The sequence below is a fragment of the Stenella coeruleoalba genome, assembly GCF_951394435.1.
Source record: "Stenella coeruleoalba genome assembly, chromosome: 16".
Classification (NCBI taxonomy): domain Eukaryota; kingdom Metazoa; phylum Chordata; class Mammalia; order Artiodactyla; family Delphinidae; genus Stenella; species Stenella coeruleoalba.
Window position 1 is genome coordinate 82,125,833 of NC_137162.1, and position 13,802 is coordinate 82,139,634.

General features: G+C 56.9%; 2 protein-coding genes across 4 annotated transcripts in view; one reads left to right on the plus strand and one right to left on the minus strand.

Annotated features, from left to right (window-relative positions):
• Positions 1–1,454: 1,454 nt before the first annotated feature.
• On the plus strand, positions 1,455–8,551 carry AGT (angiotensinogen; the record flags this gene model as incomplete). Its single annotated transcript, XM_079900454.1, has 4 exons — positions 1,455–2,283; positions 5,338–5,605; positions 7,232–7,376; positions 8,040–8,551. 4 exons carry the CDS (start codon positions 1,455–1,457, stop codon positions 8,229–8,231), a joined length of 1,434 nt encoding a protein of 477 aa, XP_079756580.1. The 3' UTR covers positions 8,232–8,551.
• A 3,044-nt stretch (positions 8,552–11,595) lies between these two features.
• COG2 (component of oligomeric golgi complex 2) overlaps positions 11,596–13,802 on the minus strand; it is a 42,041-nt gene continuing 39,834 nt past the window's right edge. For 2 of the 3 annotated variants that reach the window (XM_079900430.1, XM_079900429.1), the window contains exon 18: positions 12,009–12,754. In XM_079900430.1, coding sequence (XP_079756556.1) covers positions 12,653–12,754 — 102 coding nt within the window. In that variant the 3' untranslated portion in view covers positions 12,009–12,652. Of the gene's footprint in view, positions 11,980–12,008; positions 12,755–13,802 lie in introns of those variants that run through there. The other variant, XM_079900431.1, reaches the window with a different exon arrangement.

Sequence of the window (13,802 nt, forward strand, 5' to 3'; positions counted from 1 at the left end):
CTCTTCGTATAAGGACACCAGTCAGATTGGATTAGGGCCACCCCGATGGCCTCATTTAACCTACACTACTTCTTTAAAGACTCTGTCTCCAAATATAGTCACTTTAAAATATATTTTTTAAAATATTTATTTATTTTTATTTTTTTGTTTTGGCCGCATCGGGTCTGAGTTGCGGCACGTGGGATCTTTCGTTGCGGCGAGCGGGCTTCTCTCTAGTCACGGTGCGTGGGCTTAGTTGCCCTGCAGCACGTGGGATCTTAGTTCCCCGAGCAGGGATCGAACCTGCGTCCCCTGCACTGAGAGTCGGATTCTTAACCACTGGACCACCAGGGAAGTCCCCAAATATAGTCACACTTTGAGGCACTGGGGGTCAGGACTTTGTTGATGAAAATAATCAATAAACAATCTATATTAGGAATAGAAAACTCTTTGATTTGAGCCAAACTGGGGACTATAGCAGGGAGACATGGATACAGGAAGCGCTTGAATTGGGTTCCACCAGGCAACAAAATAGAGGAGGATTGTAAAGGCAAAAACTGCAAAATTACATAAGCTGTTTGTCAAGAATTAGGATGGGCACTGGCGAGAAGTAAGGGTGTTTGTTTAGCAAGGATCGGTTGGGGTCCAAAAAGGTGCATAGTTAACAAGGGGAGACCTTGAGACCATAAGGCTGCAGCTGGCCCCTGCTAGCTGATAGGATTTTGAGAATGGCTGGTGGTGTCCTTGAATCTGATAGAGTTCAGAAAATTCAAGTTCTCAGTGATGCAGGAACATGTCTGAAACCACAACCGCAGTGGCCACCCAGCTCCACTTTGGATAAGCCAGAATGACTTCCCCATACCTCAGTATGTAAACATTTCTCCCATCGACTTCAACACTTGGGTTTTTACATTTTTGCATAAATATCATGATACTTTTTTACTCAAAGTGTTCCTTTAAAAATAAGTTAAAATGTTTCCAGATTACTCTTCTGTTAAACATGTAATTATGACCAAAGCATCATATCACTAATTAGCACGAGGTAAAAATAATACAAGCCACTCACATATTCTTGAAGAAGAATTCTTGCGATATTTTGTGAAAACATTTGTTTACATTTTTTACTTGACTTCATGAGCCATTTCATATTTTTTCTTTAAAATCTACAAATGTCTTCATACTCAGGCACCCTCACCACTCTAAAATGTAAACAAAACAAAACCCAAACCCAACCCCAAAATAAAACCCCACGAAAGCACGACTCAGCCCATGACAGTGCGGTTTGCACCTGGATCATGTACATAGATATTTTCCGCAGAGCTTTGAACCACTTCCTCTCTGACATTTGTTAAGACATGGAGGGATTTCTCCTGTGCTGACTGGTTGTAGGGAATATGGCTAGAGGGCATTCAATGATCCTCTTTCACCCTTCACAAAATATTTCAGGGTCCGCAAGAGTGAGCACCCCGTCAGAGATGGTTCCTGCTGGCCTGAGCCTGGGGGCCTCCGTCCTTTGCCTCTTGGCCTGGGCTCGCCTGGCCCCTGCAGACCGGGTGTATATACACCCCTTCCACCTCCTTGTTTACAGCAAGAGCAGCTGTGACCAGCTGGAGAAACCCAGGGCGGAGTCGCCCCCAGACCCAACCTTCACACCTGTCCCGATTCAGGCCAAGTCGTCCGCCGTGGACGAGCAGGCCCTGCGGGAGCAGCTGGTTCGAGCCACCCAGCAGCTGGAGGCCGAAGAGCGGCTGCGGGCCGTGAAGGTGGGGGTGTTGCTCAACTTCATGGGCTTCCACATGTACAAGATGCTGAGCGAGACACGGAGCGCGGCCAGCGGGGCTGTGCTCTCCCCGGTGGCTCTCTTTGGCACCCTGACCTCTTTCTACCTGGGGGCCTTGGACCCCACGGCCAGCAGACTACAGGCGTTCCTGGGCGTCCCGGGGGAGGATCAGGGCTGCACCTCCCGGCTGGATGGTCACAAGGTCCTGTCCGCCCTGCAGACCATCCAGGGCCTCCTGGTGGCCCAGGGTGGGGCCGGCAGCCGGGCCAGGCTGCTCCTGTCCACGGTGGTCGGGCTGTTCACGGCCCCTGGCCTGCGCCTGAAGCAGCCATTCGTGCAGGGCCTGTCTTCCATCTCCCCTGTCACCCTCTCCCGCTCGCTAGACTTGTCCACGGACCCAGATCTCGCTGCTGAGAAGATCAACAGGTTCATGCAGGCTGTGACGGGGTGGGAGATGGGCAGGCCCCTGACAGGGGTCAACCCAGACAGCACCCTGCTCTTCAACACTTACGTCCACTTCCAAGGTAAGGCCAGCCCTCGGGGGGGCTCTGCCCCCGGCCGGTGCAGGAGGGTGGCAGGTCTTTGTCTGTACGGACTTCGTGTCCGACGTCTCGGTTCAGCTGAGCAGGGCTGGGCCTGGAGAGGGGCAGGGTAGCAGATGTGGAGAAGGACCTGGGGCCACCCTCACGGAGGATGCAGTGGCTGCCCCACTGGGCTCCGTGGATGGGCATTGGCCGAGCATCCGCCTCCCCCGCTGCTGCCCTACTATGTGCAGCTACTGCACTGCATCCTTTTACTTTCATCACTGAATCCCCTCGTGATGCGGTGAGAGGTGTGATTTGCCTTTGTTTACCAGTGAGGAAACAGACTCAGAGAAACAAAGGGGACCGGTCCCAGGTTCTAAACTCACGTCTCGTGGCCGTGGCCCAGCTCCACGCTCAGAAGGGACGGGTTCCTGTCTGTTGAGAAGATCAAGGGCTCTCGTCCTTGAGAAGGTCACTGTCCCATGCAAAAATAACCAGTGCTTACATCACTTTCATATTGAGAGAGGTTATTACCAAAAAAAATGCCTAAGACACAGGCTGTTCATTCATTCGAAAACAATCGTTGAGGATGTAGTACTTGTAGGACTCTGAGCCGGTGCCTCAGAGGGGACAAGCAGGGAGGCTGCACAGGCCCCGGCCCCAGCTTGCTGACTGCTGTTTACCAGAAAGCTGGATCCCCCGGACCAGTGCCTCAGTCCCAGAGCTGCAGGTAAGGCGCTCTGGGAAGGTGGCCCGGGGCTCAGCGCACTCGGCGAGGGGCGTCACCTGGGAGAGGACAGAAGGAAGGCCTGGGAAGTGGCACAAGGCTGCCAAGGTCAGGGCGAGGAACCAGAACAGGAGTGGCTTTGTTTGGCCCGAGCTCAGAAGGAGAGAATGGGACAGTGTTAGGCAAGGCCACAAAGATGGGTCAGGGCCAGACTTTGAGACTTTATATGTGATGCTGGGAGTTTGGAGCTGTGGGTGTCTGGGAGCTGAGTGGCAGACTTTCTGTGCAGAGGTCATCCCTGGCCTGCACTGTGGGGACTGGAGGCTGGGAGAGTGGTTGGAAGGTTACGCAATCGCCCGGCAAACTCTCCTGGGAGCAGGCCCTGAGGTCTCGGCTCTGTGAACGGAGGGGCGGGCTGAGGAGGGCTGCGCGTGAGGTGCTGTCGGGACGTGCAACCTAGCAGAGCCGAGAGACAAGGAAGGCGGTCGGAGGGCAGGGCTGTGGGGACAGGCGAAGGCTGAACAGAGCGCGGTCCTTTCCTTACTCTGACAATATCCTGGAAGGCTGAAAATCTACAAAGAAAAGGCCTCCAGCCTGCCTTTGGGAGCAGGGGGAAGGTGCTAACCCCAGGAGGGCGCAGGTCCCCGCGCTGACAGGTCCCGGGAGCAGAGTCCAGGCAGGGGCCATGCAGCCAGGGGTGGCCGCACCCCATGGAGGGTGGAGGGGGCCTGTGAGCTCGGCCCGCCGTCCCTAAGAGGAGCCCGGGAGGAGAGCTTAATGCGAAAGGCCTGCCCCCCAAAAGGCAGAGCCAGAGAGCCACTGGCGCCAGAAAGGGCCTCACCAGTTTTCCTAACTTGGCGAGACGTCCTTAATCTCTGGATGAGAACAGGGTGCTGTGTTCTTCAGTCGAGCAGAGAGTAGCGGGCAGCCACCTTCGTTTCAGACTCCCATATCTTTTTTGGAGGCAGCATCCTTCTTTCCCTTTTAGTTTGTTGGTGGAAAAAATTTAGTCCTTCTTTCCCTATACACTAACCAGCCGCCTGCCATGTCTGTGGGCCGGCGTGGAGGTGCCCTGGGGAGCCAGAGGACGGACACTGCAGCTCCTCGTGAGCAGCCCTCCCGAAGCCGAGCTTGTCTGTACACACAGGGCTCCGAGGATGGAGGACAGGGCAGAGGCTGGGTGCCCTGGCCACTCCCTCCTCACAAGACCCAGGCTCCCTGTCCCCAGCTCCCTCACCCCTCTTTCCTTGGAGACCTCGGGCTCAATAAGAAGGGACCCCTGACTCATTTAAGTCACCTCTGCTCAGATCTCCCAAGTGCCAGGTGTCCCGGGGCCACTCTGCGATGGGCTCATCTCTCAACCTCACCTGTTCTCCCAGGGACAACCACACTGGGCCATTCAAGGGCACTGGGATGACCGCAGAGGGAGGGATGTGCTGGTGCGCCCCCAGGTGCCAGCGCCTTCAGCGAGCTGCTCAGCAACAGCTCAGCTCCGCAAGCCCCATGCCACAGCCCGCCCCTGGGGGTGGCAGGGGGCAGGGAGGGCTCGGCGCCCTCAGGGCGCAGCACACAGGTAGCACGTAGCACTTCCGCTCACACCCACTGGTCACCGGATCATCTGTCCGTCCCCAGCAGCACCGAGAAACGTGGAACGATTCCGTACGCTGGTGGAACGGTGCACACGCCTTGAGCGTCTGTCCAAACCTGTAAAACATCCAGCACCAGGCGTGAACTGTGTGAACTCTGGAACCCTGGGTGACGATGATGTGGCCACATCGGTTCCTCAGTGTTACCCAACGTACCGTCTAGCGGGGATGCTGGTCGTAGGGGGGCTGTGTGCTGGGGAGGGGGGAGTAGCGGACATACAGTAAAGACCTGCCCTTTTCTCGTCATTTTGCCGTGAACCTAAACGGCTCTAAGAAATCAAGTGGTTCTTCTGGTTTGTTGTTTGTTTGTTAAAGTGAGCATGGCAGAGCCCAGGCTTGGGGCCAGGACAGCTCTGGGTCTGAGTTTACCTGGTTATTAGCGCAGTAGGGTCCTCGAGCTCAGTTCCTTTGTGGGCCTCAGGTTGGGGCCTGGTGTGGACTACGCCTTCAACATTGGCAGTTGGTGGATTTTGCAGGAGGAAGAATTGATGGTCAGGGGTCCTGGGGCTGAACTTCGGGGGCCAGGAAAGTGCAGAGCAGCCTGGGGCTGGGGCAGGGGCGAGGCTTTGGTGGGGAAGGGGAGGGGGAGGGGAGGGGAGGGGAAGGGGGTCTGCGGCCCAGCCCTGCCCCACGCCTTCCCTCTCCTGACTCTTCCCTTCCTGTCTCCTGCCGCGTCCCCAGGAAAGATGAAGGGGTTCTCCCTGCTGCCGGGGCTCCAGGAGTTCCGGGTGGACAACACCACCTCCGTGTCGGTCCCTATGCTCTCGGGCATCGGCACCTTCCACTACTGGAGCGACACCCAGAACCACCTCTCCGTGACCCGCGTGCCCCTCAGCGCCAATGCCTGCCTGCTGCTCATCCGGCCGCACCACGCTCCCGACTTGCGGCAGGTGGAGGCCCTCACCTTCCAGCACAACTTCCTGAGCCTGATGAAGAATCTCTCTCCCCGGTACGGCTCCGGGAAACTGCTTGGCCCCTCCTGGGCTGCGCCCCTGGAGTGGGGAGCTGCATGACGGCTCTGCCCGGGCGGTGGGGGGCATGGGTGGCCACTGGCGCGGTGTGGGCCGAGCCCTGGGCGCCCAGCGGGTAGGGTGGCGATGGTGCCTGAGCGCCCTCCACCCACCAGTGCACCCTCCATCCGTGGACCCAGCTCTCTGGGTCCCTCTCTGGGTGCAGGAGAGGTAGGGGAGGAGGCCCGCTTTTCCCCATGCTTCCGTTTACCTGCAGGCTTGGGTGGCCCACGGTCAGTACTCCCTCTGAGGGGACCTTTGCCGTGTGTGATCCGCTGTATTCCAACAGCTTCCTGGGGGCTGACTTTCCAGGAGCCCTGGGACCCCTTCAAGAGCCCTGGGAGTAGGCGGGCTTTCTCGGGGTGCTGCTCTTGACTCCAGGACTCCCCTAGTTTGCCGCCTGGGTCATCTGTTCCTCTTTCCTACTGCGACTGGGGCATCAGACTTGCTTACGTATCAGGCCCAGAGCAGCAGGTCCAGATTCCGAGACAGGCACCAAGGGGCACAGAGGGCCTCCTGAGGTCAACTCTTTTTAAGTCATTTTTTAAAAACTGTGGTAAACACATCACATAGACTTTACCACCCGAGCCATTTTATAGTGTGTATCTCTGTGGCATCAATACCTTCACGTTTTTGTGCTACCGACCATCTGTCTCCAGAAACTTTTCATCTTCCCAAACGGAAGCTCTGTCCCCATTAATCACTAACAACTCCTCATTTCCCCTCGCTGCAGCCCCTGGCGACCACCCTTCTACTTGGTCTCTGTGAACTCGACTCCTCTGCGTACCTCCTATAAGTGGTATCACATCGTATTTGTCCTTTTGTGTTGGGCTTATTTCACGGAGCATAACGTCCTCAAGCCTCATGCATGTTGCATCACGTGTCAGAATGTCCTTCCTCTTTGGGGCTGGGTAGTATTCCAGTGTGGCATCTGCCATAGTCTGTTTACCCAGCCATCCGCTGACGGACACCTGGGTCACTTCCACCTTTTGGCTGTTGTGAATAGCGCTGCTCTGGACATGGGTGTACTGTCAACCCTGTAAGGGTCCGGTGCATCGCTGGAAACATCTATGGGCTCTCAGGGTTGCCCAAGGAAGGCAGAGGTAGTACATGGAGGTGAACTGACTTGAACTAAGTGACATGCCCAGCACAGAGGCTGACATCGTACCTTCTCCCCCTCCCACGGGGAGCTCACCACTGAAAGGTAGTAAGACACGACACGTTATTTTAGAGGACAGCGTTTTAAAATTAACCAACGAGTATGCTTTCAATGCAGCCAACCTAAAAAAGGAGTAGAAAAAAGAATAGACAACTATTCACATCAACCCCCAGAGAGCACCGTTGTTAAATACTGTACATCCCTCCCACAGAATTTCAAAGAAAATGAAGGTTTTTTAAATTGTATTTGTTGCTGAAAATTTTCCCGAGACACCCTAGCTGGGTGAGGCTAGCAAACGCCCCCTCATTCGGGGACACATGCCACCCGGCTTCCCGGGTCTTCCGTGAGTCCGGTGTGGCCTGGGGCCTCACAGCTGGAACTTGGTAACCGTGTGTCATCTCCCCAGGGCCATCCGCCTGACCATGCCCCAGCTGACACTGAAAGGGTCCTACGACCTGCAGGACCTGCTTGCCCAGACCAAGCTGCCCGCCCTGCTGGGCGCTGAGGCAAACCTGGGCAAAATCAGCGATGCCAACCTCAGAGTTGGAAAGGTACGGTGCCGCCGGCGTCTCTGGCTGATGTGGGCTGTGTTCCCGGAGTCAGGAGGCATGGGTGGGAGGGACACAGAGGCGGCCCGGGGGCAGGAGGAGAGAGAGGAGGGCGTGGCCGGGCGGCTGGGGGCCCAGGGTGGCAGAGAAGTGACCGGAGCTCTCTGGGGCTTGCCAGGGACAGCTGGAGAGCAGCAAACCTCTTCCCACCACGTGCTCTGGGCTCTGTCCCACCTGCCCAGCCTCGGGTCCTCCCCAGATCCTACAGCAGGGTCGGGACAGGGACCCGGGGACTAGTGCCTCTAGGCCGGCTGCTGGCCCTGCCACACGGCTCCTGGCTTCAGGGACGCACTTAGCAGCAGATGGACGGTCCTGGGGCACAGGGGGCGATGGACGCCCGCAACCGAGAAATGCCTGCACGCTGGGAGGGAGGGGAGGCCGGGTGGCTCACAGACCTGGGCCCGGAGCCCTCTGCGCTGAGTTCGCAGAGAGAAGCACCTGCCCGGGACAGCAGGGGAAGGTGGAGACGGGCGGGTTTGGGGGACACTTTGGGGAGGAGCCGTCACACCGTGTGAGTCAGGCCGGGGGAGGGCGGGCAGGCTGGAGAGCGGTCCTCCCCCCGGGCCCGGGCCTTCAGGAGCAACCCCCAGGCTCGCTGCTTTGCAGGTGCTGAACAGCGTTCTCTTTGAGCTAAAAGCAGACGAGGGAGAGCAGCCCACGGAGTCTGCACCACTGCCAGCTGGGCCCGAGGTCTTGGAGGTGACCCTGAACAGCCCATTCCTGTTGGCCGTTTTGGAGCGAGACTCGGCTGCCCTGCACTTCCTGGGCCGCGTGTCCAACCCGCTGAGCGCTGCGTGAGGCCCGCTGCCCGTGTGTCACCGCCGGTGTCACCACCCGCCCCCGTTCTCTTCCACGGAGTCCACCTGGGGCCCAGAGCGGCCGCTCCTCCTGGGAGACGCGCGCTGTGTACAATGAGCATCCTTCTCAGGCGGCTGGGGGGATGCAGGGCCATGAGCCCGTGTTCGGCACAGGCCACTGCTCCTGAAAGAGCTTGAACACACCAGCTTGTTTTTGAAACCCAAAATGGTTTCCTTTTTCATCGAGGACAGAAATCGGGCTTTAAAATTAAAACATCCCTTTCTCATTGCCCCAGGCTCACCTTTGGCTTATTGAGTGTGACAATGACCTGCAAGTGGTCCATGATGCGTTCCTTTCTCTGGCTTTCTCAGCTTTTCTTTCCCCTGATACTTGTGGTTTTTGAAAAACACATTACGAAAAACAACACAAGCGTCTGAATGTACGTTAGACTGTAATCCCATGGCTGGCTATCACTGCGGTGTTAATAAATGTCTTGCAACAGTAAGCAAAAATGAAAACCTCTTTCACTCAGCAGCAGCAGCGGGACTAATGTGTGCAAGGCAGCTGACAGGCTGTACCGACAAAAGGGCCTTTTCGGCCTTGGAGCCGTGTCTGGACGGGGCTTTCGTGGAAGGCACAGGCTGTCCTCGCCTCATCTGGACAAGTTCCAGGTGCGCAGACCAGCTGCGCGGAGCCCGCTGGGAAGCACCGGGTGGCAGACAGCCAGGCCCTTCCTCCCGGACACATCCCGGATTGCTGCTTACAGAGGCTGGGCTCGGAAGGTGGAGAGAGAAACCTTCACCCGTGAACGTGGGCACATCCCTCTCCGTCTGCTGAGTGCCTGCCTGTCCCCCACTTTCTAAGTCTCAGGCAGAGCCCGAGAGGGAGGTGGGCCCTCGCAGGCTGGCCCATGCTGCTCGCCCCGAACTGTGAAATGCACGCAGAGCACCTTCAGTCCCTGCCTTCCATGAACACTGAAAGGACTAAGCTGTCTTGAAGTGTGGCCCCTACCCATAAGGGCCAAGGAGCAGGGGAGGGAGCCGGAGGCTCGAGGGCTGGGAGTGGACGGCGTCTTTGCTCTGTTTGTAGGAGCTGCCCCGCCCACCCCAGACTGGGCCCCTGCATCTGCTCCAAGGGCCCGGCTCTTCCGGACGGAACTGTGGCAACGGGGTGGGCGTCTGCTCCTCCGACCACCGAGGCCAGCAGGGGACAGCAGCTCAGCTTCTCTCCCCACACGCCCAAGCCCCCCTCTGTAGTCTAAACACCTCTCCCTAGTTTCAATGTCAGGGGAGACCGCTGTCCTTCCCAGCCGTCTAGTCTGCTGCGCCGGGCACATAAGAGGCATCCCAGAGATGGGTGGCTGGGCAGGAAGCCCAGCTCCAACACTTACGAACTGCTGTGTGCCCCAGATCCAGTTACTTTGCCTCTCTGGGCCTCCCTGCCTTTATTTGTAAAATGGGAAACACCAGAATGAATGACTGAATAACCACCACCAATACGTCAATGGCCCTCAGTCCACACAAAGGCCACGACCTCCCTGTCTGGAAGTCCTGCTCCGCAAAAGTACGGCAGGAAGGGGGTGCCTATCTGTGGGCAGCTGTGGCAGGCTAAACAATGGCACCCAAAGACGCCCAGGTCCCAATCCCTAGAACCTCTGAATGTGACCTTAGATGGCAAAGGGGGCTTTGCAGATGTGATTAAAGGTCTTCAGGCGAGAAGGTGATCCTGGATTATCTGCGTGGGCCCTGGGTGCAGTCACAGGCCTCCTTGTAAGAGGGAGGAACAGAGAGACTGGAGGAGGAGAAGGGAGATGTGACACGGGGCCACGGGGCAAGGAGTGAGGACAGCCCCGCGGAGCTGCACAGGAAGGGCAGGGTCCTCCGCTAGCGTCCGGGGGAGCATGGCCCTGGGAGCCTAGGAGAAAGGCAGGCCCGCAGGCCCCGCCCAGACCTCCTGAGTCGGAATCTGTATCTTTGCAGGAGGCCCGGGGATCACCTAGAATTTAGCACTGCTTTAAGCAATGCTCAGAACCTCCCCTCCAAGCACATGCTTCTAGACGGGAACGTGGCCACCACCCGTCAGGACCCACCACTTGGAGTTAGGGTCTCGAGGGGACAGAAGCATCTGCAAATCAGAACCACAACCATCATGGTGTCTTCCGTAATTCCTAAAACAACTTCAGACGAAAAACGGTTTTTATTTTCAAAACAGGTGCTGACTACTGGATTCAGAGCTGCCTTTCAAAACAATCCTCCCAGCACATGCCTTCCTGCATCTGCCAAATATCTGTGAGGGCCGCTGGGTGCCCAGCGTTGGCTGAAGTCGCCTGGATAGACCTGGGGCAGCCGCACCACGGCGGCCAGAGGACGAGGATGCTTGTGCTCTGGCCTTACTTCCAGAAGCAACCGGCAGGACACTAGCGGACTCGCCGCTCTCCGCTCCGGAGCTCTTTCTCAGGTGCGCAGAAGGCTCAGGATGCTGCAATACTCAGGACCGACGTCTTGTGCACCACTTGACACAAAGGATTAATGGGTTAACGGTAGGGGGTTGGTTTCTCTTACACATTTCTGCAGCCAACCGAGCGTCTTCCTGGGGTTGCGAAGTGCTTATCCAGTGACAAGGTCATCATCTGACAACTACAGGTCCCTTCAATCTGACATTCCAGCTGGGCACGAGCCCCGGCCCAAGGACGGCCAGGGAACGCACCTCACGGCCCCCAAGGGATGTCATCAGATCCCAAACCTGTTACCGACTCAACTCCTTAACTTCTGTTTCCTCACCTGCACACTGGGAACAACAGTGCTGGAGTTGGAGGGGCTAATAAACTGTATCCCTGTCCACCACGTCCTGAAACAACCGATAAAGGCAAAGCAGCCGGGGAGATGGGGACAGCGCCAGGGTCTATCGCTGACTGAGACCGGGCCACGTGGCTGCCAAGGCCCCGAGGGGGCCCGCGCGATGCGGAGGCAGTGATGCAGCGCGTGCAGCGCACCCCGTTACGCCGAGCTGCAGGCTCGCCTCCTGGCACGAGGCCGCGCCCCAACTCCCAGGTGTGCGTGCAGCTCCGGGGCGGCGCCGAGGGGCCGGCTCTCCCCACCCCGGCCCCTGCTGCCCACGGGCCCAGCACCGCACAATGGGGCGCCGGCGCCCCCGGCCAAGCGGGCTCAGCCCCTTAGCGCCAGTCCCTGCCACGGTCTCACTAGCCCTCCTGCGCCTCTGGCCAGCTTCCTAATGTTACGCAGAGTTAGGACGCCCATCCGTCCAAGGGCGGGGCCCTCCCTGCGGGGAGCGGAGGAGGCCAGAGCGCTGCCCAGCTGCGCCCGCTGCCCTCCCGGGGGCTCCCCTCCCCTCCCCTCCCCCGCCCCTGCTCTGGCTCCGCCGCCCAATCCCCGCTGATGCCTCCCAGGTCTGCTCCCTTAACTCCCGGTCACCCTTCTCCCCCACAGAGCTAACCTTCGACCAGACTGAGCCACGAGGAAACGCAAAGGCAGAGCAGGAGGCGTACCCGCTCTCGCATCGTCGTCGGGCTGAAGGGGCCCGTGCCACGGCCCGGCACGAGCGCTCGCACGCGCGTGTGAACCTGCGAACCGACGAACCAGCCACGCGCTTTCAGTACCTCTTTCCAGCACTCCCAACTCTTTTCCCTCCCCGACACGCAGGCGTCGGTTGCCAGGAAGGTGCGTCAGGTCACCCTCCCCTGGACCAGAACTGCCACGCGCCTGAAGGGAGGCTCTGGGTGGACAGGACCCTGCAGGTGCCAAGAAAAGGGGACGTGTCGTCAGAGGCATGACTGCGGAGGAGCATCTGACTTGTGCGGAATTCACACATTAGAGGTACACAGGCTTTGGCAGACTCTTCTTTTATTTAGGAGACCGATCCCCCCGCTGGTTCTTGCTCCTGACAGAGGCTTGGGTGACCTGCACTCTTCCTGAACGCCTAACGGGGGAGTGGGAGCCACCAGGACTGCGTCTTCCAGAAAGTCAGCAAGTGGGCAGTTACTTGCATCGTGGAGAAGGGCGTTTGCACACAGTATGGTCACCCCTCTGCAGCCGGCCACTTCTAACTGCAGGATCAGGGAGACGACTTTTTATATTCATATATATATTTCCTTCAATCATATTTTAGAAATCAGCTCTGCCACGCTAAGATTTACGATAAAAATAAAATAATTTGCTCTGTAAACTATAGTAGAAAGTTTCAAATGTCTTAGTTAAAAACTATCTTCCATACAACGGAAAAAGGCTTTTGTATTCTGTTTGGGTGAAAGAAAACCCAAATACGCTGCGGTGGGAGGCCGTCCTGGCGCGTTGCTGGGACCCTGTGCAAGCGCTTCGTGGCTGCAGGCCCTGAGAGGACAGAGCCGCTCTCTGCCGTGCAGGCGCCAGGCCCGACTTCCTCTCCCCTGGGCTCCTCCAAGATGCTTAAGGCTGCCCCGCCGTTGCCTGGTCCTTCGCAGCGGCAACAAGCTCTGTAAGAGCTGGAAAGCTTCTTATGTCCTTTGTCCGCAGGCCTATCTTTTCGATCTGCAAAGGCCACGGGGATGAATCAAGTTACTGCGATGTGAGCTGAACGTGGAGAAGACCCTTACAAAGAAGGAAGCAAAACACGCACCCTCACCTCACCCTCCATGGAACCAGGAAAGGGCAGCTCCCTAGTGACTGGTAGGATATTTCTTCCTTTCAAATAAATGCAGTAAAAAAAAATTTCCCTATTGTAGAATTTATTTCGGGGGGTCATTCTAAGAAGCCAGTGTTAAGTTATCTCAGTTCATTAAATCAGACTCTCACCAGGATAAGAGCCTCTTTTGCGGACTGGAAGAGAAAATTCACACTAAGAGAAATAATAAAGTGATTTTTTAACTGAAGCATTTTCAAAAAACAACCGGCCTGAGACCTTCATTTCTTAGTGTGTCATCCACAAGCCTTTCTCAGAAGCTGATGCAGTCAGAGAGCTTTGCACAGCAGCTGCTGTGGATTATTTCAGTGCCAGAGACGCAGCATGCAGCGTCCCTCCCACCTTAACCCAACAGCTGTCAGGAACTACACGCGCACGCGTGCACAAGCGGACCTGGAAAAACCCAGACGGAGTATCGAGTCTCTGCCGGCGTGCTGTGGCTCGTCTGGGGGCTGGGGTCGAGGACTGCCTTTTCCTTCCTTCCCCGGCCCACGACTCTTTTGCTTGTTTGCTCCTCATGTGTCCATAGCCAACCTTCCTGCCTGTCAAAAGACTTCTAAGTTTCTCTTGAGAAATAAAGAAACAAGGCAATGGACTTCTGCCAGAATGCATCTCTAAATTCACCCGAAAGGGGAAAAATTTAGATTTTTAGTGATGACCCTGAACTGTATGAAAGAGTGACTAGAAAACAAGGCATCTTCTGATGGGAATGTTATGATTCCACTTTTTCTCTAGCAAAAAGGTCTTCCTTGAGGATCTACTGCTATAGAAAACCTAAGCAGTTGACAAAGCCAGTTTCTGAACACCCCAAAGCTCTGACAGTCTGTGAGGACAGAAGGCCGTGCGCGGAATCCACACCTGCCCCTATGTGACGGTACCTACGTGAATGTCCACACG